This window comes from Delphinapterus leucas, chromosome 12, assembly GCF_059928025.1.
Source record: "Delphinapterus leucas isolate spDelLeu-1000000601 "Yukka" chromosome 12, BTC_Dleu_Yukka2, whole genome shotgun sequence".
NCBI lineage: Eukaryota > Metazoa > Chordata > Mammalia > Artiodactyla > Monodontidae > Delphinapterus > Delphinapterus leucas.
The window spans coordinates 88,601,219-88,625,885 of record NC_143140.1 but is presented as its reverse complement, the minus strand read 5'-3'; the positions used below and the strand labels follow the sequence as shown (position 1 = coordinate 88,625,885).

At 38.4% G+C, this 24,667-nt stretch overlaps 1 protein-coding gene across 3 annotated transcripts in view; it reads right to left on the bottom strand.

The window, feature by feature from the left end:
- WTAP (WT1 associated protein) overlaps window positions 1-24,667 on the bottom strand; it is a 26,677-nt gene extending 2,010 nt beyond the window's left edge. Inside the window, exons 1-7 of one of the 3 annotated variants that reach the window (XM_022560578.3) lie at window positions 24,409-24,664; window positions 17,798-17,835; window positions 14,403-14,458; window positions 11,072-11,130; window positions 9,899-10,026; window positions 5,992-6,170; window positions 680-834 (exon numbers count right to left, since the gene is read on the bottom strand). In XM_022560578.3, coding sequence (XP_022416286.1) covers window positions 680-834; window positions 5,992-6,170; window positions 9,899-10,026; window positions 11,072-11,130; window positions 14,403-14,458; window positions 17,798-17,827 — 607 coding nt within the window. In that variant the 5' untranslated portion in view covers window positions 17,828-17,835; window positions 24,409-24,664. Of the gene's footprint in view, window positions 1-679; window positions 835-4,942; window positions 5,775-5,991; window positions 6,171-9,898; window positions 10,027-11,071; window positions 11,131-14,402; window positions 14,459-17,797; window positions 17,836-24,113; window positions 24,240-24,408 lie in introns of those variants that run through there. The other 2 variants (XM_022560569.3, XM_089922224.1) reach the window with 2 other exon arrangements.

Sequence of the window (24,667 nt, the reverse complement as noted above, 5' to 3'; positions counted from 1 at the left end):
CAAAGGAGAAACAGCACGGATGAAACTGTACTTGCCCAACAAAAAAAGAGATGGCGGCTGACGAGTTGCGTTTGTCTTAGCAAAGAACTATTACATCTTATTCACTAAATAGGATCTTAAAAGGTAAACTCAACTATATACTTTTATTTATTTATTATTTTCTATTTTTTGCCATGCCGTGCGGCTTGCAGGGACTTAAGTTCCCTGACTGGGCAGTGAAAGCACCGAGTCCTAACCACTGGACCACCAGGGAATTTCCACAATCAATTATATATATTTTCAGATCCCTGGAAATAGCCAAATACTTCCAAGATTTACACTTACAGAAATTGGTTAAATGAAGATATTCCCTCTTTTAAGCACTGAATATAAACTTATATAGCTACATAATGCCTTAGTAATACAACAGCCTTTCTATCTTTTGCCAAATCCCACCCCTAAAAAACAAAAACTTCTTATGAAATTTGCACAATAAACAATTCAGGGGCTGGGGGGGGAGGTTGAGGGGACCGCTAAGATTAAATGGCTTTGTTTGCTGACTCAACTGGAAATATTTCACTTATAATTTTATAGAACCATTGGCAGAGATGAGCATGTACACTCTAATCTATAATACTCATGCCTGGCAGTATTTTAAAGCCAGTGCAAACTTAACCAAACTTTTCAAAAAACCCCTTACCATCCTGACTGCTTTTAAGCTCCTCACTATATTTCTTCTGTAAAGCCAATTCTGCTTCAAGTTGTGCAATACGTCCCTGGGACAGCTGCCTTCCAAGCTCTTGATTCTCCTGGATAAGCATTCGACACTTCGCCATTAACTTTTTGCCTGTTTGGCTGTAAAGGAAAGAGCCATTCATCACAAAATGAAGACAAAACTCTCTACAACCTTCTTTGCTTGCAATTATTACAACGATAGATGTAACACGTACAGAACATAACACTATGTCACAGCAGATGCCTCCCTACAATTACCATCTTCTTTTTGGAACACATCCATCTTGTACATTTGAGTATTTTGCCAATACAGCAGCAAAAATTTTAAAAACCTAAAGAAGTACCTAAATGGCCACTTTTTGTTTCTATTAATAACTGATTCTGAAATCTATTTTTATCCCAAATTATAATTTGAAATAGAAACAGGCCAGTTAATTAACACACATTTTAGATATACAGTATTAGTAAAACACTAAGGTACTTAGCTTTATGGAACAGAAAAGTTCTTCAAAGGGTAAATGTAACATCAACCACAAATGTAAACTTCTTTAAAATACCTAATATATAAAAATCAGCACCTATAAATATATAAATGAATGAGAGTATATTTATTCCTGCTAGATCAGCATTTTTAAGGATGCCTCTTAATAGGCAGTTCTCACAAGAATGTTTATTTACTGCATTAAGTGAGGCCTGTTCAGTTACTGTTTTTAAAAAGCCTTCAGACTATTCCTATTCACCAATCCCTCATTTAATTTCATATGATATATATATACTTTTGAGCTGTCTTAAACTGGGATGGAAGTTTTTGAAATTTTAATATTGGTATGTGGTGAAGATTTTATCCATGTTGAAAAGATTACCCTTAGGACACAAAAATAAGGTTGAGTTATCATAAATAATGCAAATATGTAAGTGTGTGCCAAATTAGGAGTGCCATACTTTCAACAAATTAGTTACCAAGTGCTAGTGCAATGTACTATAGACCTATGTGCATATACACAGTAATTGCAAAAATGCAATCAATGTTCATCCCCTATATTACTTTTTTTTCTTTTTTTTGGTGCTACGCGGGTCCCTCACTGCTGTGGCCTCTCCCGTTGCAGAGCACAGGCTCCGGACGCGCAGGCCCAGCCGCCCCGCGGCATGTGGGATCTTCCCGGAGCGGGGCACGAACCCGTGTCCCCTGCGTCGGCAGGCGGACTCTCAACCACTGCGCCACCAGGGAAGCCCCCCCCATATTACTATTAAGGATGAGATGAATTTGAAGTAGTATATCAGGCAAATGAAAGCCCTATTTAAAGGAGTTAAAAGAAGAAAACAATACAAAGTGTCAGCAAAAAAATTTTTTAACCAGTAAGGTCATTCTGAACTTTACTCCATCACAAGAATATCAAACTGTCCCTATCCAAGTTTCAAAGGTAACATCACAATTATATACTTAAATTAGCACTCTTTAAAAGTGATTCTTTCTATTCTTATTAATGAGGCTAAAGAAAAGCAGTGAAGTTTTATTGAGACACTGTTACTGGGGCTTTTGGTTGCATTTTTGCAATTGCTGTACACACACTTTTTAAATGTTTTAAGATGGGAGCACTTTGTAAATGTTTCTCATTCTTTGGCTCAGCGTTGCAAGGTTCTTTTATCAATAGCACATGTTCTAATCCAATATGATTCAAGCAAAAGTTTTTAATACATATTCCTTACACAAATCTCTGGTAAAACCTGGGGTACCACTGCGCAAAGGAGCCTCAGATGAAAACCATGAGTTAGCATGTGGTAAGGGTTTTTTCTCTACATGGCAACTTTATTAGCTGATATTTCTGTTCATTGTTATTATAGCTCCAGATATCCCCCATTTCCTATAAGCACCCTCAGACTTTAGCCTCTAGGGAACAAGAGTTTACAAATCAAATGAGGAATAAGAAACACGCACCATCATCTAAGACAGGGGCATTCCTTCCATTTTACTGCCTATGCTCCCACAACACTGCTTTCTTGCAAAGTATATAGCATTAGTGTTTACCAACCTGAGAAATCTTTTATATGAATTTTTAAAAACATAGACAATTGTAAAATCAATACATTGTGACCTGACTTAACCTCATATAAAGTATCACAAATTCTAATGCAAAAAATATTTCATTTATGAAGTCATGCCTTTTTATAAATGCCTGTTCTAAAATAATCCTACCACTTCTAAAATTAGTGATCACTTTAAAACAAATCTTCAAAAAACTGCTGTTCTTTAAACATTCTGTAATTTTACTATGTCATGTAAAATTTGTGTTGTGTTCATCATATCACAAAAGATGGTAAGAATCCAATTACAAGTAACTTGTCTTTGGAATCATTTTACCAAAAAAAAAAAAATCTAACTCATTCCTAAAATCAAATAACCCACAAAGAAAATACAATAGGAAATAATTTAAGAGAATGATTTATAAAAAAGAACAGACACTGTACACTGCTTTGTTATCAAGGGGAAGGGAGACAGGGTATTCTGAAGAGGTGTACACACAAGTACCTAAATGTTTAAATGCAAACTGAAAACTGTCAAAACACTGCAATATATCCCTCTAACTACTCTAAAATATACGCACTGTCACATGTATGAAATATTTTAACTTAAGTGGACAACATAATTCATGAGATCTTTCTTAAAACAGAATAAAAAAGTGGAAAACAAAACAAAACCCACATAACCCATTCTATTTGAATTATTCCAGAGTATTGATTGAGGATTATTTGTTTCAAATTAATGATGTATTTATACCACCTGATGAACTCTGGCTTATAGCCTACTTTTTACAAAATAAAAACCCATTTATAGGTAATTAAAGTAAATTATGATTTACTAATACAATGAAAATATTATATAACCATTAAAAATGGTAAGTAATTTAAATATAGTAAAAAATGGGAAAATGCCCAAGGATAAAGTGGGGTGGGGAAAGCCCTGGCACAAATCATCTGTATGTATGTATACATGTATGTCACATTTGTTTAAAATCTATCTATATATATATATAATTACTGTATATGCACACAAATTATCTTAATGATACCCAAGAAATTTAAAAGTGCTTACTACTCGTGCGGAATAGAACAGGGAAGGGCAAGGTCACACCCAGGAGTAAAACTCACTTTTCACCTCCACTTTTCTTTACACTGTTTCAATTTTATACATTAGCATGTGTTACCTTATTAATTAAAAAAAAGTTTTTAACAGTAAGAAGAAAAAACCCACTTCAAGGTGACTGTTACCTAAGTGGCAAAGAAAGATGCTTGGCTAAATTTGAGTACATGTTAATGATACCTTTTATGAATTATTTCCTGACCTACTGAGAATACATAGGCCTTCTCTACTGTGATCTTAAATGGCATAACATATACACAAAAGCCTTAGATCGGGCACAAGAAGCCAATTTCAAACAGATTTGGTTACTTACCCTCCAACCCCCACAAGCAGTGAGAATTTTAGAAGCGATTTCTTGCCGTGAAGTCACACAAACCACTTCGCCAGCCCACCCTCTGCCCCACAACCAGTTCCCTAAAGCACACACATACAAGATACTTACAATTGATTTGAATGATTAAGAGAGAACTTAAGTCACCCTTGTTAAAACTGCACTTAAACGTTGGGGCAATCTGGAACATTTATCTTCCACTCATCTTAGACTCCATTATCACCAAGTGAAAATTCGAATTGGTGACTTATAGAATGATCTGACGAAAAAATTCACCTCCAGGATTGGATGGAAGCATGAAGAAAATAATGCCTCATTTATCTAAATGATCAAATGAATTTGCTAGAAATGATCACTATACCTTGTTTTTTTTTTTTTTTTTTCCAATTCACAAAATGTCTCACTTAGGCCAGCCCACAGTTCCAATACATTCTGTCCCCAATCTTCTGGCAGGCACCCTGTGAAGCTGTCCCACATTAATGTCTACTGCAATATCCTGGGACAAGGTGTCAAAAAGCAACAAGTGTCAAGTCTCCTTGTCTTTTATGATACCAGCTGGAAAAAAGTAGGTCTTTAAAAAATGAGACACAGAGCCTTTTCCTTCACTTTGAAGAGCACAGCAACAATTTTTTCGAAATCAATCTGCTCTCACAGCCCCCCCAAAACCAAAATGTTAAAAGTACAACAAAATCATCATAGTAATCCTTGAACTTAAAAAACAAAACAAAACCAAAAACAAAACAAAAAAAAAACCCAACTATTTCAAGGCACATTTAATTTAATATCAAGAGTGCAATACAAAAGGCCCAAATACAATGAAGGAACACATTCCCCCATTAACACCAACGACAATGCTCTTTCAACATGTGCCTGTTGAATGGAATGGGGATTTAATAAATTTCACTACTGAAAAAAATAACGCAGTGAGTCTCATCACAGCTAATATCCTTATACAATCTAGTTGTGAAATGAATGTTTATAATGCTTCAAACAGTTTAGACCTGAAGTTTGATACCACACCTTCATTATTTGTACAGTCCTCAATAAGATTATCTACAGTATTAGCAACCATTCAAAGAACAAACCATTGAGTAAAACCACATTGATTTAAGGCTCAATCAAGTAATATGGAGCCCCAAACTAAATGGTTAAATATATGAACTACTTGTACTGACATCTATTATTTGATTCTCTCATGACTATTAAGTTGGTTCTTAGCAAATAAACCCTTTAAAGGCAAAATTCACCTCATTTGAGTTTGACCCAGAAGTTCAACAACAATCACGAAGTCCACAGTCTTATTGGCAAAACTGATATACAGTGTCTCTAAGTCACTATGCTCAAGGTTAAGAGCGATGCATATTCCATCTTTACATTTACTGGAATTTTACATGTTCAATTCATGATTTTAAATCTCTAGGTTTTCATTCCTCCAAACTGTCTGAAGACACAGTGTGCCACAGACTTAAGACTTCTGTTTCTCCCTCTATTTTCTTCAAACAGAAACATTTCTCAAGTGTCTACATGTTCTAGAAGGGGAATTTTTCGGAGGTGGCCACTTCTTCGGAATAGTCCGACGCCATCAGGCCTCTGAAGCAAGGGGAGGGGGAAGAGAAAAAAGCTGAAACACAAGGTTCATCTGGTAAGTTTTACATTAACCATTACAAGCTGGATAGTATAAGAATGTGGCTTTTTGGCTCAAAAAGTCTGAGTCTTGGTGTGGAAACGAGTACTTGGCTGTCCCACCACAGCTTTCTCGTAGTGGGACTGTCAGGGAAGTCTTGACTGGGGAGTATGATTTGTTTACCTATCAGGCGTAAACTTCCAGGCACTCAGTTCATTTTGGGCTTGTTCCAGTTTGTCTTTAGTCTGTTCCAGTTCACCTTTCATTTTTAGGAAAAACAAGTTGATCGCTGGGTCTACCATTGTTGATCTCAGTTGGGCAACGCTAGGCTGCTGGACTTGCTTGAGGTACTGGATTTGAGTCTGTGCAAAGCAAAAAAACGCCAATTACTACCAAATCCAAGGAAACATACTTAAGAAGAGATAAAATCCCTTTCATTCACTGGATTTACCAACTTGTTTGTTAAGTCCTTTCCCCCCTTGATCATAAAATCCTCTAAAGTACAAATTAAAACAACTATTTGGGAATTCCTTGGTTAGGAGGGTCTAGTGGTTAAGAGTCAGTACTCTCACTGCTGGGGCCTGGCTTCGATCCCTGGTCAGGGAACTAAGATCCCACACGCTGTGCAGCCAAAAAAGAAGAAAAAAACCCCCCACAAAACTATTTAAGGTTATCCATGTAGGAATAAAGGCCATTTGATTGCACTCCGTATTTAGAAACTTCAAATATAAGGAGACTAACAAGTTGGCAACCAAAACAGTACAAAATCAATCAATCAATCACTGTTATATTTACTAAAAATGCTGATGCCCACTGGGGAAAAAAAGCAAAGTTTAAAATATTACTTATGTAAGTAAATCTGTGCTTATGGGAAATTAGTCTATACACAAGTTCCCTAAAAATACACCAGGTTACAAGGTTATAATTTAAAACATATTTGCATTTCTAAATTTAAAAATGTATAGTACTTACATATTTACATCAGTTGGCATTACAGCTTTATAAACAGCACCTTAACCCAAAATTAAGCATTTTTTCCCCTCCAAGTAGATTTGAATCACAGCATTGTAAGGCTGGAAGGTGACTGACCTGGTCCAAGCTGCTTATTTTTGAGAGATCAGATAAGCCAGCTGTCCAAGGATAGTTAGTTCAGTGCCAGTACTAAAACTAGAATTCTTGTTCTCAAGCCTCCTGGCTCCCAATCTAGGGCTTTTCCCACCATACCAAAACCCGCTGCTTACATATGAAACCTTCAACTTCAACTTTGGTTGTACTATTTACTAGCACGCTAAAAATACATTTCTAAAATATGAGATACAGTGTATCATCATTAAATGCATCACTTTCTTCACACCCAAAGTAGATCTGGTTCAAGATCCTGCTCCACACTAAACCTTAAACAGGACTGAAACTAGGGCTTCCCTGGTGGCGCAGTGGTTGAGAGTCCGCCTGCCGATGCAGGGGACACGGGTTCGTGCCCCAGTCCGAGAAGATCCCACATGCCGTGGAACGGCTGGGCCCGTGAGCCATGGCCGCTGAGCCTGCGCGTCCAGAGCCTGTGCTCCGCAACGGGAGAGGCCACAACAGTGAGAGGCCCGCGTACCGCAAAAAAAAAAAAAAAAGGACTGAAACTAACATTCCCTAAGCAGCTAATTTCTACCATAAAAGATACAAGTATAGTAGGATACATTTAGTTAGTATTTCACTGAGCAAACAGAACTATTTTTTCCTCTTTTAGCTTAAGGAATTTTAAAAGTAACTCATTTTAAACCAAAAAGTACACCTATTTATTCAATATAATGCAAGCTGCTGAGGTAATCTAACAGGAATAAAGCATGCCATGTAACATATAGCATGTACCGCTATCGCTAAAGAAAACACTGCCTCTCTTACACGAACATAGTTACTAGTATTTAGATTACACAGTGAACGGCCCTCATCTGCTACACATAAGCTTGCCATTTCCTTGTGTTTGCTCCTGCTGCCCTCTCTGCAAAACTTCACTGTGTTCTAACTGAAAGAGCAGTGAGTTCTTCGGCTGGCCTGTGCAGAGAAGAGCTGTAAAAAAATGTGGCTGGAAAAAGTTAGGTTCTACTTGAAAAAACTCTTAAATATAGGCTGAGATGACAAAAGGGTGATGAGGCATCACCAAAGGCCCTGATTGGGCATAACATGATCAAAACTGCCCGTGTATATGGAATGGCTGCAGAATCACTGAGATGAGTCAACAGCACATACTATCTAGGCAAGTGTTAAGAAGTATCTGGACTAGAATGTCAAGAATAGGATTCAAGAGATAAAAAGAAATCAAGATGCACTGGCTTTATGAGACATCATCAGCACCATCTATTCACACTCTATCTACCAGGTGCTAGCACTCTGAAGGTGAGATTCATCCTTTGCATGTGTAAGCCTCTGGCACAGTGCCATGTTAACAGGGAAACCTAAAACTATTAACGAGTAAATGGTAGAACCTAGAATCCTAAATATTACAAAAAGAAAGAATTAAATGGTTTTGAGACTAGGCACTCGAGAAGTAGTACTCATGCCATTAGACGTGAAAATCCTAAGCAAAAAAAAAACTGAATGGGATGGGTGGGTGTTACAGAAAAGAAACAAAAACAAAAACCCTATATTCAAAATGTTGGTAAGACTTCTTGGAACCAGGTATCTAGGTTAAAAAAAAAAAAAAAAAAAAAAGCCAAAGGTGGGAATGGTCAATAGTTGAAGTTAGGGAAAGTAAAGACATATGAGTGCTGAGAAAGAGAAATTTCTTAATACGTTCATTAGTGACTTTACAGAAAAAATATCAGTGGCAGTGCAGATGGAAACTAAATTGGTAAAAACAAAAGGAATGGTGAGAAGATAGAGAAAATAACAGAGGCTACTCTTTAACAGGTAAAGAAGTCATTTTGAAGAAGTGAAGGGGGCTTCCCTGGAAGTCCAGTGATTAAGACTGCACTCCCAACGCAGGGCACAGGGGGCGTGGGATCAATCCCTGGTTGGGGAACTAAGATCCCACATGCCGCACAGCACAGCAAAAAAAAAAAAAAGAAGGAAAAGGGACTAAAGACTTTTGTGGAAATGTGGACAACAGACAGCGTCTGCACAAGAAGCATAGGGATTGTGATTAAGCCCTAAAGAACATTTTATTGGTGAGAGAAGAAACAGAACTGTGCCCCACAGATTATTAGTCTCCAGTGACCAGAATATTGCCTATGCATTAGATTTTAATAACTATCAAATGGAGATTACACAAAAAAATTCAGGAAAATTTCAGCTTTTAAGATGAGAAACAACACGGAATTCCCTGGCGGTCCAGAGGTTAGAACTCAGCACTTTCACTGCAGGGGCCTGGGTTTGATCCCTGGTCAGGGAACTAAGATCTCGCAAGCCGCGCATTGCAGTCCAAAACCAAAAAAAAACCAAAGAAAGAAAGAAAGAAAGAAAGAAAAAAAAACGATGAGGAACAACAGGAATAGAGCTGCCCCTATTTTATATAACTGACATATACAAACACCAAAAGAAAGGGCTAAGACTGTCAAAGACAGCATAAAACTGACTCTAAATTCAACCCCAGAGCTAAAGGATCAAATATATCATTAGATTTCAGATCTATGTAGACATGGCAAATAGTACGAATGAAAGATTAACAATTAAAAGACATGGTAGAAGTTGATGATACTAAGAAAAATAACTTTATACAGAAAGGGGTAAAGACAGCAGAGGAGAAACTAATCAGACGGCTTGCTTAGTAAAGAGTAAATGCTGCTTATACCCTCAGATATCAGTTACTTAAAAATATCTGAACCAATATACTAATTCTTATAAATCATGGAGATTTCAGAGAATAGCTTAAGATTTTTGACTTCCTGGCCACAGAAAAATTACTTTAAATCCAATAATGAAAGGTTATCTATCAAAATTTTACATTTAGCACATTTAAGCTCAAAGCATTTCTACCTTAACAAAATGTGCATCTATAATTCCTATTAAGTAACAAAATTAGCTTAATGTGAATTAATACATGTCATCATGTGACCCAAAACCCAATTCCTCAAAAAGACTTTAAAACATTTGAAATACTTACAGTACACTCCTGCATCTCTTGCTCCTTGGTTGCTAGTCGCATTACAAGAATGTTTTCCCTGCGTGCAGACTCTTGCTGTTGTTGCTTTAGTTTTTCTTCAGATTCCCTTAAGCCAGTTACATCATTAGCTGATGATTAAAGGAAAAAACCCCAACATCATGAAATATAATTTTCAAGATCAAACTGAACTAACCAAAAGAAAGTTCTGATTGCCTTTGAACAGAGGATAAAAACCATGGTAACAAGTTTAAATCTTTACTTTCTATTCTACCAATGCTTCTGTAACAATGAAATCTGTTCCTGATCATGAGCGCTCTTTTAGGAGTTAGTGCTGTTATACGGGTCCACAGCCACTTAATGCTAGACGGGATTACGTTGTTATAGTCTAATCTGTTGCCAACAAACACCAGGAAACTTCGTTATTTGCATTTGTTTATACTATAAAGTATTCACAAAGTCCTGATTAGTACTGTTTTTAACCTATTCAATATAAACATGCCCATAACTGCAGAGACAATTATTACTTTAAGTTTTCATAATGTTCACAACTTCTATGGATTATACTATAATCATAAAATAATTGAGATTTTAGGATATTAAGCTTTCTGAACTTGGAAAAGTGTACTGGTTTTTATACTCACAAATATTATGTTACTCTAACTCAGTGAAAAGTGACAAAGACTAAATTGGTCTGAAATGATAAACTTCGTTGTATTATTTTTAGCAGATGTTGAAAAATCCATAAATACATAGCTATATCCTATTGTTACAATTTAAGCTATCATAAATTTAATACTGGTTGCTTCTCTCTTCTAGAGTAATAACTCATGCTTCACTTGAAATTTCTCTGTGGAAGGGACACATCACGGAAAGTTTCAAGTAGTTGTGAATTTCCCTATCTATGCTCTCTCAGAACCTTGTAGTTCAGTTAAAAGAGAAGTGCTATTATAAGATTATTGCATGTTGGTCTTCTCCAATGACTGCGAACTCTTCAAGAAGAGAGAGCATGTCTCATTCACCTATTTCTTAGCACCCAGCATAGTGCCTGGACAGAGTTCCTCAATAAAATGCTTGAATAAAAATTACTTAGTAAAACCAGTTATCCTGTGCTTATAACAACAATCTAAAATGCAATAGTCACATAGTCTTTAGAAAGCTAAAACTCAAACTTACAGTTAAGATCTGTGTACTTGCCCTCCAAAGCTTGTACATATGCTTCATATTGTTTCCACCTAGTACAAAAATAAATCCATATTAGTTATGTTTAAATTGCTTTTATTAAATATACTAGAAAACCACATCCATAAGCTTTAAATAATACTGAGAATTCCACTGCATGAATTTTAATCTCTTCCATTTTGAGATAACTAGAAATCCAGTTTAACCCATAATAAATGAGTCACTTCAAAATTATTCCTTCTCAACTTACAGGAGTTAGGTAAATGGAAATACAGAGAAAAGTGTTCCCTGCTGAAAACACACCAAGCAGTGTTCCCGTGGGTCAGATCACACACCATACAGGACTTTGTATCACTGATGTTCAGCATGTTGCCTGGATTATGGAAGCTGACTGAAAAACTTAACCCTACTTTTCAGATATGCTCTCCACCTCAAACAAAAGGCATTTAAAAAACATGCCTAGGGACTTCCCTGGTGGTGCAGTGGTTAAGAATCCGAATGCAGGGGACATCGGTTCGAGCCCTGCTCCGGGAAGATCCCACATGCTGCGGAGCAACTAAGCCCGTGTGCCACAACTACTGAGCCCACGCTCCAGAGCCCGCATGCCGCAATTATTGAAGCCTGCGTGCCTAGAGCCTGTGCTCTGCAACAAGAGAAGCCACTGCAATGAGAAGCCTGCCCACCGCAAAAAAGAGCAGCCGCTGCTCGCCACAACTAGAAGAAAGCCCGTGTGCAGCAACGAAGACCCAACGCAGCCAAAACTCAATAAAGTTGAATAAAATTTAAAAAACATTAAAAAAAAATTTTTAAGTGCCTGATTATAAGGGACTGAAGGTTATCTCGGCTCTTATGTGAAAATACCACGTGATTCTCTCAAAGTTAAAAAAAAAAAAGTGTGGGGGGGGAGAGAACATACTACTTTTCAAAAGCATATCTAATTAGCAGAAACAACTTCCATACATGCCATATGCCATCAGGACCTTTCTTCATTATATTCCTCTACCCTCAAAATATAGGCCATATTAGCTGCTCTTGGCAATTACTGCAGATAACAAACTTTCCCCAGTCTTACATTTAAGCAACTGCTCCTGGAAAGTAAGCCGTCTGCCACCTTGCTTACTGAAGAGCTGTTTTCAAGGTGCTCTTCAGTTACAGCTAATTAAAATTTACTTTGATTTTAGAAAATATTTTTATAATCTTAAAACCTCTGACAAGTTTGCTATGAGATTTATTAACATTACAACACAATGAACAAAAATATTCCATAATATCAAGCTAATCCATTCTACATAAAGACTAGGCCAAGGGCATGCTCATTTTTACGGCCTCTACAACCTAGGACACAAAGAGGAGTTCATTCAACATTTGGGGATGAATAAAGATGTTTTGTGGAGGCTATATAAGAACTATTTATTTTAGAGGAAACGAGAAATATAAAAGCTCAGGGACCTCCCTGGTGGCGCAGTGGTTAAGAATCCGCCTGCCGATACAGGGGACACGGGTTCGAGCCCTGGTCCAGGAAGATCCCACATGCAGCAGAGCAACTAAGCCTGTGTGCCACAACTACTGAGCCTGCGCTCTAGAGCTCGTGAGCCACAACTACTGAGCCTGCGCTCTAGAGCCCGCGAGCCACAACTACTGAAGCCCGAGTGCCTAAAGCCCATGCTCCACAACAAGAGAAGCCACTGCAATGAGAAGCCCGCGCACCACAATGAAGAGCAGCCCCTGCTCGCCTCAACTAGAGAAAGCCCACGTGCAGCAACAAGACCCAATGCAGCCTTAATTAAAAACAAACAAACAAAAAATATATATATAAAAGCTCAAACCACAAACATCCTCATCAAGTAGAAAAAAGAGACTAAGTAGCAGTTAATTTAAAATCACAAAGAGAATTAATGAGGAAAAAACCTACTTAAAAGTCATAAATGAGAAGTCCCTAAATAAATTAAACTACCTCAAGAATATAAATTGCACATGATTTTAAAACCTTAAAGGTAATTTAACATAAAAAATTGTTCCTGATTTTTAAATTAAGATTATAGTACCGATTTCTCCCCCAACAGTTAAATCAAGAGACGGCACATACTAACGAGAGGAATTATCTAAGAAAGGATAAAGGCAAGGAGTGTACCATATCAGAGGTACAAAGAGAACATCAACAGTATATCACAAGCGTCTACATCAGCAGGAAAGGGCAGAAGTATTTTAAAATACTAAGTATTTAAATTTTATGTGCAGGAAAATGAAGGTATGCGATAGAAAAACTTCTCTGCATGAGATTACGGTAAAGGAAAATAAAGAGCATGTCTGCAATAGAGTGTAGCTAGTTAAGTACACAAGGGTGGGAAATTATCGGGCTCTAGGAAACAATGGAGCATGTCATCTGTGTTTCCCTATCTTATAAAACCACCTTTTCTCTCCCCAACTTCCACTCTGTTAAATTTACTCAGTTCCTCAAGTAAAAATTCCTTGAAATTTCTAGAGGAAAAAGTTCAATGAACTTGCAGGTTGCCCTGAAAAATTCATTTTATTTTTATCTAAAAGTTACCTCGTAAAAAACTTACCATAGTGATAAAATGCAAAAAGAATATATTTAAGTTATAAAATACAAAACATGCGTGATCCCATTTTCTGATTTCTTACATTTGAAAAACGAATAATATAATGCTGTACTTGACAATCTGCTTTAGTAAGACATTTTAAGATAACCACAGAAATTCAGAGCTGGAAGTCACCTTTAAAAGTAATTTAATCCAACTGCTTTAACTTGCAGATAATAAAATGAAAGATATATAAAGTTAAATGAGTTGACCAAGGTCACAGTTATGAGAAAGAGTAACTCTGCTTCACCAGTAAATAATATATTTCTTCCACAACGAGAAGAATATCCTTAAGGAGTACAACTTTTCCATATGTTACGCAGAAAAGTAAAAAAATTAACTACATCAAAAGAAGTCTATTCATTTGGTAAACTGAAAGCTTCCTGAGAACAGGGTCTTTCCCCATAGCAAGTTATACACATGAAGTACAAATGCTTTTCAAGTTAAAGTTCTGAAATATTTGCCCTCTACAAGAAAAAAGTCAGGTTACCTATCAGTCTAGAAGTTACCCAAGCTAGTGCTTTAGTTCTTTAAAGTGTTATGCTTTCCCCAATGTTTATATAATGAAGAAATAGGCCGTAGGAAAGAGGTTCAAAAAATGTATTAAATGATTTGAGGATGTATTAACATTAAAAACAAAACAATACCTCACATAAACACTATAGTACAGAATCACAACATAATGTTCTATAGAAAGATTTTTATTTGGTAAAAGAACATTTTACCTGAGAATTAATTCATCTCGTGCCATAACTTTGAAGTCTGTTTCACTCAGTCGAACCTATAAAGAGAATTATGATACAAACTAAGTGCTCTTTCTAAAAGTTTTAAATATTAAATACCACTGGCACTTATATTCTTATTTTTATGAAGACAGGATCATACTTTTAATCCCTCAACTGCTGGTTTCTGTTATTAGGAATCCCCTTTTTACCAAAGACACACAAAGCTCCTCCCAAAAGGAAGCCTGTACTGAAATGTCTGAAACTTAAATGGCTCAGTACATTCTACGACGTTTTTTAAAAAAAGTCTTGGGCTTCCCTGGTGGCGCAGTGGTTGAGAATCTGCCTGCTAATGCAGGGGACACGGGTTCGAGCCCTGGTCTGGGAGGATCCCACATGCCGCGGAGTAACTAGGCCCGTGAGCCACAACTACTGAGCCTGTGCTACACAACGAGAGGTCACGATAGTGAGAGGCCCGCGCACCGCGATGAAGAGTGGCCCCCACTTGCCACAACTAGAGAATGCCCTCGCACAGAAACGAAGACCCAACACAGCAAAAATAAATTAATTAATAAACTCCTACCAACATCTTAAAAAAAAAAAAAGTCTTATTTTTTGGAACGAAGTTTTTAAAAGGTGGACTACTTGTTATCTTTAAAACAGGTATCATTATTAGGAAAATGCAAATTAAAACCCAATAAGCTATCATTACACCCTATTAGAATGGCTACATAAAAAAATAGTGGTAACACCAAATACTGAGTGAAGATGCAGAGAAACTGAGCCTTCATACATTGCTAGTGAGAAAGTAAAATGGTACAGCTGCTCTGGAAAATAGTGTGGCGAATCCTTTTAAAACTGAAAAGGGCTGTTCCATGCAACTCAACAGTTGCACTCTTAAGCACATATTCCAAAGAAATGAAAATTTATTTTCACACAGAAACTTGTACACAAATGCTCACAGCAGCTTTATTTGTAATAGCCAAAAACTGGAAACTACCCAGATGTCTTTCAACAGGTGAATAGTAAACTATGATACCATGAAATACAGCAATACAGGCAACAGACAACTGACATATGCAACAACTTGGATAAAGCTGAAGGATATTAAGCAGTGTGAAAAAACTCAAAGGATATGTAATACAGCATAATTTCACATACACGACATTTGTGAAACAGCATAATTTTAGAAATGAAGAACTGATTAGTTGTTGCCAGGGGTTAAGTTAAGAATGGAGTGGGAGAGGATGGATGTGGCTATAAAAAATGGCGTAAGAGAGACTTGTGGTAATGGTTCAGGTAACTATTTTGGTTGTGGTGCTGTTTACATTAAGTTACAAGTGATAACACTGCATAGAGCCACACACAGAATGCACGCATAACCAGGGAAGTCTGAATATGCTCTGTGGATTGTACCAATGTCAAGTTCCTGGTTTTGATATTCTTATGCAAGATGTCTGACAGTTATGCAAGATGTTAACGCTGAAGGAGGCTGGGTAAAGAGTGCACAGAACCTCCCTGTACATTTCTTTTTTTATAAAGTTTTTTTTTTTTTTTTCTTGCGGTACGCAGGCCTCTCACTGCTGTGACCTCTCCTGTTGCGGAGCACAGGCTCCGGATGCACAAGCCCAGCGGCCATGGCTCACGGGCCCAGCCACTCCACGGCATGCGGGATCCTCCCAGACCGGGGCACGAACCCGTGTCCCCTGCATCGGCAGGTGGACTCTCAATCACTGCGCCACCAGGGAAGCCCTAAAGTTTTTTGGGTTTTTTTTTATTTATTTATTTTTGGCTGCGTTGGCTCTTTGTTGCTGCACGTGGGCTTTCTCTAGTTGCAGTGAGTAAGGGGCTACTCTTCGTTTCTGTGCGCTGGCTTCTCATTGCGGTGGCTTCTCTTGTTGCAGAGCACAGGCTCTAAGCATGTAGGCTTCAGTAGTGGCACGAGGGCTCAGTAGTTGTGGCGCACGGGCTTAGTTGCTCTGCAGCACGTGGGATCTTCCTGGACCAGGGCTTGAACCCATGTCCTCTGCATTGACAGACGGATTCGTAACCACTGGGCCACCAGGGAAGCCCTTTTTTTTTTTTTTTTGCTGCATTGGCTTTCGTTGCAGTGCAGTCTTTCTCTAGTTGCAGCGAGTGGGGGCTACTCTTCCTTGTGGTGCACGGGCTTCTCATTGCAGTGGTTTCTCTTGTTGCAGAGCATGGGCTGTAGGTGCACAGGCTTCAGCAGTTGTGGCACATGGGCTCAGCAGTTGTGGCTCGTGAGCTCTAGAGTGCAGGCTCAGTAGTTGTAGCGCAAGGGCTTAGTTGCTCCACCGCATGTGGTATCTTCCCAGACCAGGGCTCGAACCTGTGTCCCCTGCATTGGCAGGCGGATTCTTAACCACTGCGCCACCAGGGAAGCCCCCTCCCTGTACATTTCTTTACAACTTCCTGTGAATCAGTAATTATTTCAAAATAAAAAGTTCTTTAAAGTGGGCATAATATTCTAATGAGATGAAATTGCTTTGCAAATTGAGAAATATGAAATGTTTTCTCTATACCAAAAGAAGATTGTAAAGCTGAGGCACCTCTCCTACTTTAATATAAAATTAAGTCTTATTAATTTCCCTTATAAGATATTAAAACATTTTTTATAAAAATGTTTCAAATTGTAGCATCTACCAGTAACATGTTACTATCAGAAAACAGAAAAGGGAAAATCATTATACCAGAATATATTAAAAGCCTAACAGAAAGCACCCAGTAATTCTCAAGACTGTTAAAGCACTTGACCCCAAAACTTAGGACAGAAATTTCCGTAACATTTACTATTTAAATTGTCCACTTAAATATTCACTGGTTAATAAGCACATACCCCTACTTTCCCAACTGAATTATAAATACCTCTTAGAAACTGTTATTCTTTTGTAACCTCTTTTGTGTGTGTGTCATAGTGACTAAACTGAAGAAAAAATGGGGAAAATGAGACTAGAAAATAAAACTTCAGAGGAAATGGTAGAATCTAAGAACCAACTAGCTGTAAACTTTTTTGAAAAATATGGAAGTGGTTCTGCATTACAACCAAAGGGATTTAAGTTAGGAAAAAAAGAAAATAAGTAACTTATAGGATCTTGTAAAATAATCTCTTATTTTGACATTATTTGTAGTTATATAGCTGGGAATATTCATATGATAAAGGCTACAAGTTGACCATGGGGATGTCATTATTACAAAAGTTTTCCAAAGGCTGAAAATATTCTAAAAAAATATTACATATTAGATACAATGTCTCACACATTATACACCCATGATGCTATTAATATAAGGCAAGGAGTAAACAACAAGCAAACAATAGGGATAGTGCCTTCAACTCTATTAGTCAAAAGAAGTGCTTAGAAACTGCTGAAAAAACAAACCTTTTTAGGAAGAGGTTCCTCGTTGGTCATCTTGAATCCTAGAAAAAAGGAATAAAGAGAGGAAAGTCAACTGATTTTCTTCCAGTTAAGGTAGGAAGAAAAAAAGACTGGCTTTTTCAAACGAATTTATTACTGAACTCAGTTATGACCAAATCATTCGGTTATTTTTTTAAATTAAAATAAACCTTTTAGGAACGAAATTGAGTTATTTGCAGTGAAGTGGATGGACCTAGAATCTGTCATACAGAGTGAAGTAAGTCAGAAAGAAAAACAAATACCGTATGCTAACGCATATACATGGAATTTAAAAAAGCGGTGCTGATGAACCTAGTGGCAGGGTAGGAATAAAGACGCAGACGTAGAGAACGGACTTGAGGGCATTGGGTGGGGTGGAGGGGAAGCTGGGATGAAGTAAGAAAGTATCACTGATATGTACACACTAGCAAATGTAAAATGGATGGCTAGTGGGAAGCAGCTGCATAGCACAGGGAGATCAGCTCAGTGCTTTGTGACCACCTAGAGGGATGCTCAAGAGGGAGGGTGGGAGGGATGCTCAAGAGGGAGGGTGGGAGGGATGCTCAAGAGGGAGGGGATATGGGGATAAAATGTATACATATAGCTGATTCACTCTGTTGCACAGCAGAAACTAACAACATTGTAAAGCATTTATACTCCGATAAAGACATGAAAAAAATTATATACCTCTTAGACTAGTTTTAGATTCACAGAAAGGCTGCAAAGATATTACAGGGTTCCCATATACTCTGCACCCAGTTTCTCCTTTGTTAACGTCTTACACTACTATTGTTATTAGGTTTTTTTTTTAAACTCTCTTATAAAAAAGTTGATCATTCTTTGTAATGTTGCCACAAAGGATTGAAAGAAATATAATCAACCACTGGACCACCACGGAAGTCCCAAAGAAATACAGTTTTTCAATGCATTCTTACAACTGCCCTGTGAAAGACAAATCTGGCAGCAGAAGTAATAGGTTAGTGCTGAAGTCCGATACTGGCCTCAGGCAGTATCTCAGGCATCTTGTTGAAAGGACAGAGGAAGGGTAAGACCAGTTGCTAAGCCTTTCCTTTTACAGAATTAACATTGTTATAGTAAGGTCAAATCTATCATCCTCATGATAATTCACCACTACACAATGCAGGTATGAAGGTATTTACACCTTAATAAAGATACCCCTACATTATTTAACTTCATGTCACAGAATAATTTGTATCTCAAAATTAGCTTCTTTTATAAATTTACATAAAATTCACTTAACCCTGTTGAAAAAGATTAATGACAGAAATACTCTCATTAACTTTATTATGCTTACTGAAAAGACTTGTGCTATTTCCTAATATTCAAATTTAACAAAGAGAAGCTAATTTAAAGTTATTCCTAGGTATCCTTTCTAGCAGCAAAGTCATAAATGTTCCCTTACATCTTAAACTTTCTTTTTAGTTTATTTTACCTGCCCATACTTACTACAAACTCCGAACAATTAAATAAGTAGCCAGTAAATAAGTCACAGAGATATAATGTACAACACAGTGACTATAGGTAATAATACTGTATTACGTAGATTTGAAAGCTGCTGAAAGAGTCAAAATCTTCATCACAAGAAAAAAAGTTTTGTAACTACGTATGGTGACAGGTGGTAACTAGATTTATGTGGTGATCCTTTTGCAATGTATACAAACATCAAATCCCTATGTTGTACACCTGAAAATAACATGTCAATTATACACAATAAAAATAACTTAATCAAAGAATTTACAGTGTAAAACTGAGTTTTAAAAGCTACTTGACTTCTTAATGAATATCTGAGATTCCTCAAAAGGAGATGATTTTCAATACCATTTTTTATATTACACACAATTCCAATTCAAATATTCTAATCATACTGTCACTAAACCCTGATTTTCAGATTAGGTACACTGAGTTGAAGAAATCAGTACATTTTAAGGAAAAAAATTATATATTGATCATATCATAAATTAACTGTCTTAATTCTTCCCTCTTTGATAATCTTATCATTGGATGTAAGACAAAAACCTGAGCATATATCATTAGTTTCTGAGCTGATGGAGTTGATCAAGTCTCTATGACCAACCGATACCTATGAAGACATGACCATATTTCTACGATTTAAAAATCGGTATTTTTTCTCTGAATTGGCCCCTGCCTACTTTAGTCCCCTTATCACCCAGTTTATAATCTCTGTTGCAAGTTATAGACAGCTGCTTAGTGACTGATTATCCTAATGTGACTCTAGAGTGAATCCAAGCATTTGGAAACAAACGCTCACCATGTTCACCTCCAGGGGCCTGACTACTTATATTTTAAAATGGCTTTAATGGGCATTCACTCCACTAGACTGCAACCTCTTGGAATCCACAACTCAAGTTTAACATTTCCTTTGAACTTCCCATTTGTCCAATGCTAAATAGTAGGTAAATATCAATAACGTACTAATAACGTAATAAATTGGTACAAGAAAATTTGAGCCATTTGAACTTTTAACATACTTAAATAGTATATAAATGTGTACCTATATGTCAGTCTTCTGGTTAAATCCTTCTAAAGGCTTCCCATCTCAAAACTGTGCATGTGGTACATATACACAATGGAATATTACTCAGCCATAAAAAAGAATGAAATAATGCCATATGCAGCATGCGGGCTTCTTAGTTGTGGCATGTGGGATCTAGTTCCCCCGACCAGGGACCGAACCCTGGCCCCCTGCATAGGGAGCCCGGAGTCCTACCCACTGTACCATTAGGGGAGTCTCCTGTTTTTGTCTTTAAGCCCCACTGCAGAATTCTTGGTGACCTCCAATTTTCAGAATTCTAAACAGCAAGTTATTTACATTTTTAACACTGGCTTATGTTCTCTCTCCTTTTAAAAAGCTTGACGCTGGGTAGATTCTAATTACACACTGCTTAAAGCATACCTACATTTTCTTTATAAAAATAGATGTTTAAATTTGTAACGTAAGTCAGGGATAAATACAGGTTTTGTATATGTTTGCGTTTCACATGTTGACTCTCAATCACAAGTCACTCCACATGTTATGGAATATGTGACTTGGGAAATCAAAGCATAAGCATTTAGTAAGAAATTCCTCCCTTATCTTTAGCAGATGAAAAGTCAATCTTTGCTTGAGATTCCATGATATGCCACAACAGTTAAATGGACAGTGTGGCAAAAGGCAAATTAGAAACAGGCTTAAAATTTGCAAGCACCAACATTCAACTATTTAATCAAAATAGAACCTGGTTCTCAATTCTGACTCTCCCACTGCACATGTGCTGTGAAATTTATTACTCCCCAAGGCAATTTTTTTTAGCACAACTGACAAGCACAATACCATCTAAAGTTAATTCTACATTCATAAAGACAATGGATATTCCAGGTTCTTAGAACAAGCTATTCTCATATCAGAAAAACAGAATGACTGAAATATCATTTGGAGTTGAACCCTGAGTCTTGAAGGGAAAAAATGAATATATACCCAGTGCTATGAATCACTTATTTAATAACCACAACTTCTAAAGTCGAAGTTAGTTTCCATTTTCCAGATGATGAAAAGGGTTATGAATCATTAGGTGATTAGCTCAGATTAAAACAGCTACTTATTAAAAAATGGGGGGGTAGAGAATGCTAGAGAATTAGCATTAGCTAGAGAATGCTAGAATTCTAGAAAGCTAGAATTCTCTAGCATTAGCTAGAGAATGCAGAAAAGCAAACTAGAAAAAAAGCAAAAATTGACCAATTTGGCTACCTTTTAGCAAGTTTAGGAGGATTGGCTAAAACATGGTTTTATGTTTTATGTAAAGTTTTGTTATCCATGTGGATAATTCAGAGGTAATATAGCTCTTTAGACTGTCAGAACCACCATCTACCCCTGATGCCTTTACACTGAGAAACACCTTATGATGGAGAGTTCGGTTTTCGTAGGCTAGGTGCCTAGCATCCCAGATCCCAGTACTTCTCTGGCTCTTAGCATTATGATCCCAAGTTATGCAACTCAGTTCTCCCTTAACAGAGAAGCAAGTACCAGCCAACACAACTTCAGTAAGAAATCACGTACCTTGCTGAAACTAATCACAACTAAATGTAAGAAACTAATAATCTGACACTGTATTAGCCTAGGCACTGTAGTAGAAGTGTACTTGTTAGGAATTGGAAGACCAACTTTTCTTGACTATGTATCAGTCATGTGATCTTGAGCAAGTCACTTTCTCTAGATTGCAGTCTCCAAATCAGCAAAAAGAGGATACCAGTTTTGCCTGCCCCACAAAGTGCTACAAATGTCAGTGTTTTAAGTGCCATAAAGATACTATACAAACAAAAGATATTCCAAATAAAATACTAACACTGACATAAAAGAGAATTTTAATGTGTATTTAGGAAAGATTAAAGTAAATTCCACCAACTACATTTTCAAGAGTTGAGAATGTTTATTTATAGCACTGAATCTAGCCTGATACACCGCCTTAATATCTAATGGGATACACTGTTATAGGAATATTGAAAAGTTTTGCTCTAGTAAGCTTAGTAATAGAAAATACTTAGATGCAGAAAAATGGAAGGTAATAAAAACAAGAATAAAACCAAATACTATCTACATCTTGCTTTGCAAAAGCAAAGCAACAGAAAATTTTTAAGAGCAAGAAAAATATTTTTTTCAAGAGCAAGATAATGTACAATTGAATGAAAATGATCAACACCTCTAAACAAAGAATATTTTCAAGGGAATTCCATAATTACACCTATACATACATACAAGAGTGTACGGACTCTGAAAGCTGTAACGTACTGTACAAATACAATTATTACAACTCTCATCTCCATGCCACAAGGCTGCTACGGATTTTCTGTATTATACCAACCCATTTCTGACAAATACTCAAAATTCAATCAGGAAAGCTATATATTATGAAGTTCTATAAATTAGATGAGCTAAGTAAAAAACAGCAGTGCCTGGGATACACTTTTATCAGTACTTTTGTCCTTTGGGAGTTAGAAATTTAGGTAGTTTGCCTAAGTTCCGCCACTGAGAAGTGAAAATACTGATCTCTTAGCTATACCTATCTGCTTAAGATAAAGTAAAATCTGAACGCACTCTAGGAATACAGCCACCAAAACCCTTGAAATTGAACCTCCTCTTTATCACAACCCCCAATTTCTTTCCCAATTTCTAATGGACCGCAATTTCTTTCCCCAACTTGCCTAATTAGATGCTACTAAATGGCATGTGTACATATATAACATTTAGGCATCTTGAAAAGATTTTCACGGTAGCTTTATACGGGGTTTTAGATGTCTACAGCATGTTTATCTGTCATAGAAATCTTAATGGTCAAAGTTTTTAAATAAAAAACCCGGTCGATAATCACTTTGTTGTACACCTGAAACTAACAACATTGTAAATCGACTATACTTCAAAAACAAAACAAAACGAAACAAAAACCCGGTAGGGCTTGTGGTGACAGACGCGTGACTTCCACGTATCTTCCTCAGCAATGGAATTAACTAAATTCTAAGAAGGAAAACTACACGGACAACTCAGGACTGTAACATGATCATGAAAGTATTTCTTTATCTTTTTAAATCTCGGGCAAAAGAATCGTTTCTTGCTTTATAAACACGGTTATTAAGGATTTTAACACAGTCCTCTAGGATCAAATATCCAACTGACTTCATCAAAACAAACTTGGACTTTTCCACTATGTGCTCCCTACTGACTAGTGAAATATGGTTTAAAAAATTAATAACAGCCTTACAGGGATCCGAGGTGGGACTCTAAAATTTCACGAAAACCTCTAATTCAATAAATAATTTTTCTCTTTTTAATTCAGAACGCATGCCATCATTTAAAAATGGAAGTCTACAAGACAACGCAGCTGCAATATTAAGCTACTGCGCGACGTGCGATTTGATCAACGAACGCTGCTTTCCTTCCCCTGCTGAACTCGTTCGTGCCGCCAGTCCTCGCGCTCCGGCCGAGGTGGGAGCCGGCGACACCGGGGCGGGGACTGGACGCGCACCGAGAAGGCGGCCTCCGATTGTCGCCCGCCCCGCGGGAGCGCCCACCTAGCCCCCGGGACCCTGAGGACGGAGGTAAAATGGCCTCGGGGTGGCGGAAGTGTCCCTGCAGGCGGAAAAGCGGCGCGGCTAACGGGAGGCCGGCGGGCCCGGGAACCCCGAGTCGCCCCCTGTGCTCCGTCCGCCCCTTCCCGGGCCAGGCGGCCGCGCCTCAGCCCTGGGGACCCCGAGATCCTCGCCGCCGCTCCGGCGAGCGGCCCGCACCTACCTCTCCTGACGGAGGCCGCGCCGGCGCCGCCCAGTCACATAGGCTGACCCCCGTGCTACCCGCTCGCTGCCCAGGCCGCCCGACCCCGCTGCCGCCAGCCCCCGCGCTCCTCCTCCCGCCACAGCCCCGGCTCTCCCCTTTATTTGCAGGTCTCGCTGCCACAAAATGGCGCTGAGGGAGGAAGCGAGGTCCCGTCGCCCCACCCCCTTCCCGCTCCTCCCGCCGCCCCGCCCCGCGACGCCGCCGGCGCCCGCCCGCTTCTCCGCCCCGCCATGTTAGCGCCCGGCCCACTCACCGACCAGTTGTCTCACGGACGCGGCCACAGCTTTCCGCCCGCCGGGCCCAGCCGCGGGGAGGAAAGGCGAAAGGAGGGCGCCCGCTGAGGGCCTCGAGTCGCTACAGGCGGAGCTGCGCCTGGTGGCACGCCCCGCGGCCGCTGAAGCGCTGCGAGCTCGGCGGGGGCGGGGAGGGAAGCGGGCCTCAGGGAGTGGTGAGCCGCGAGGTCGCAGGTTAGCCGCGGGGCATCACGGGAAGGGCGGCAGGGGTCGCGATTG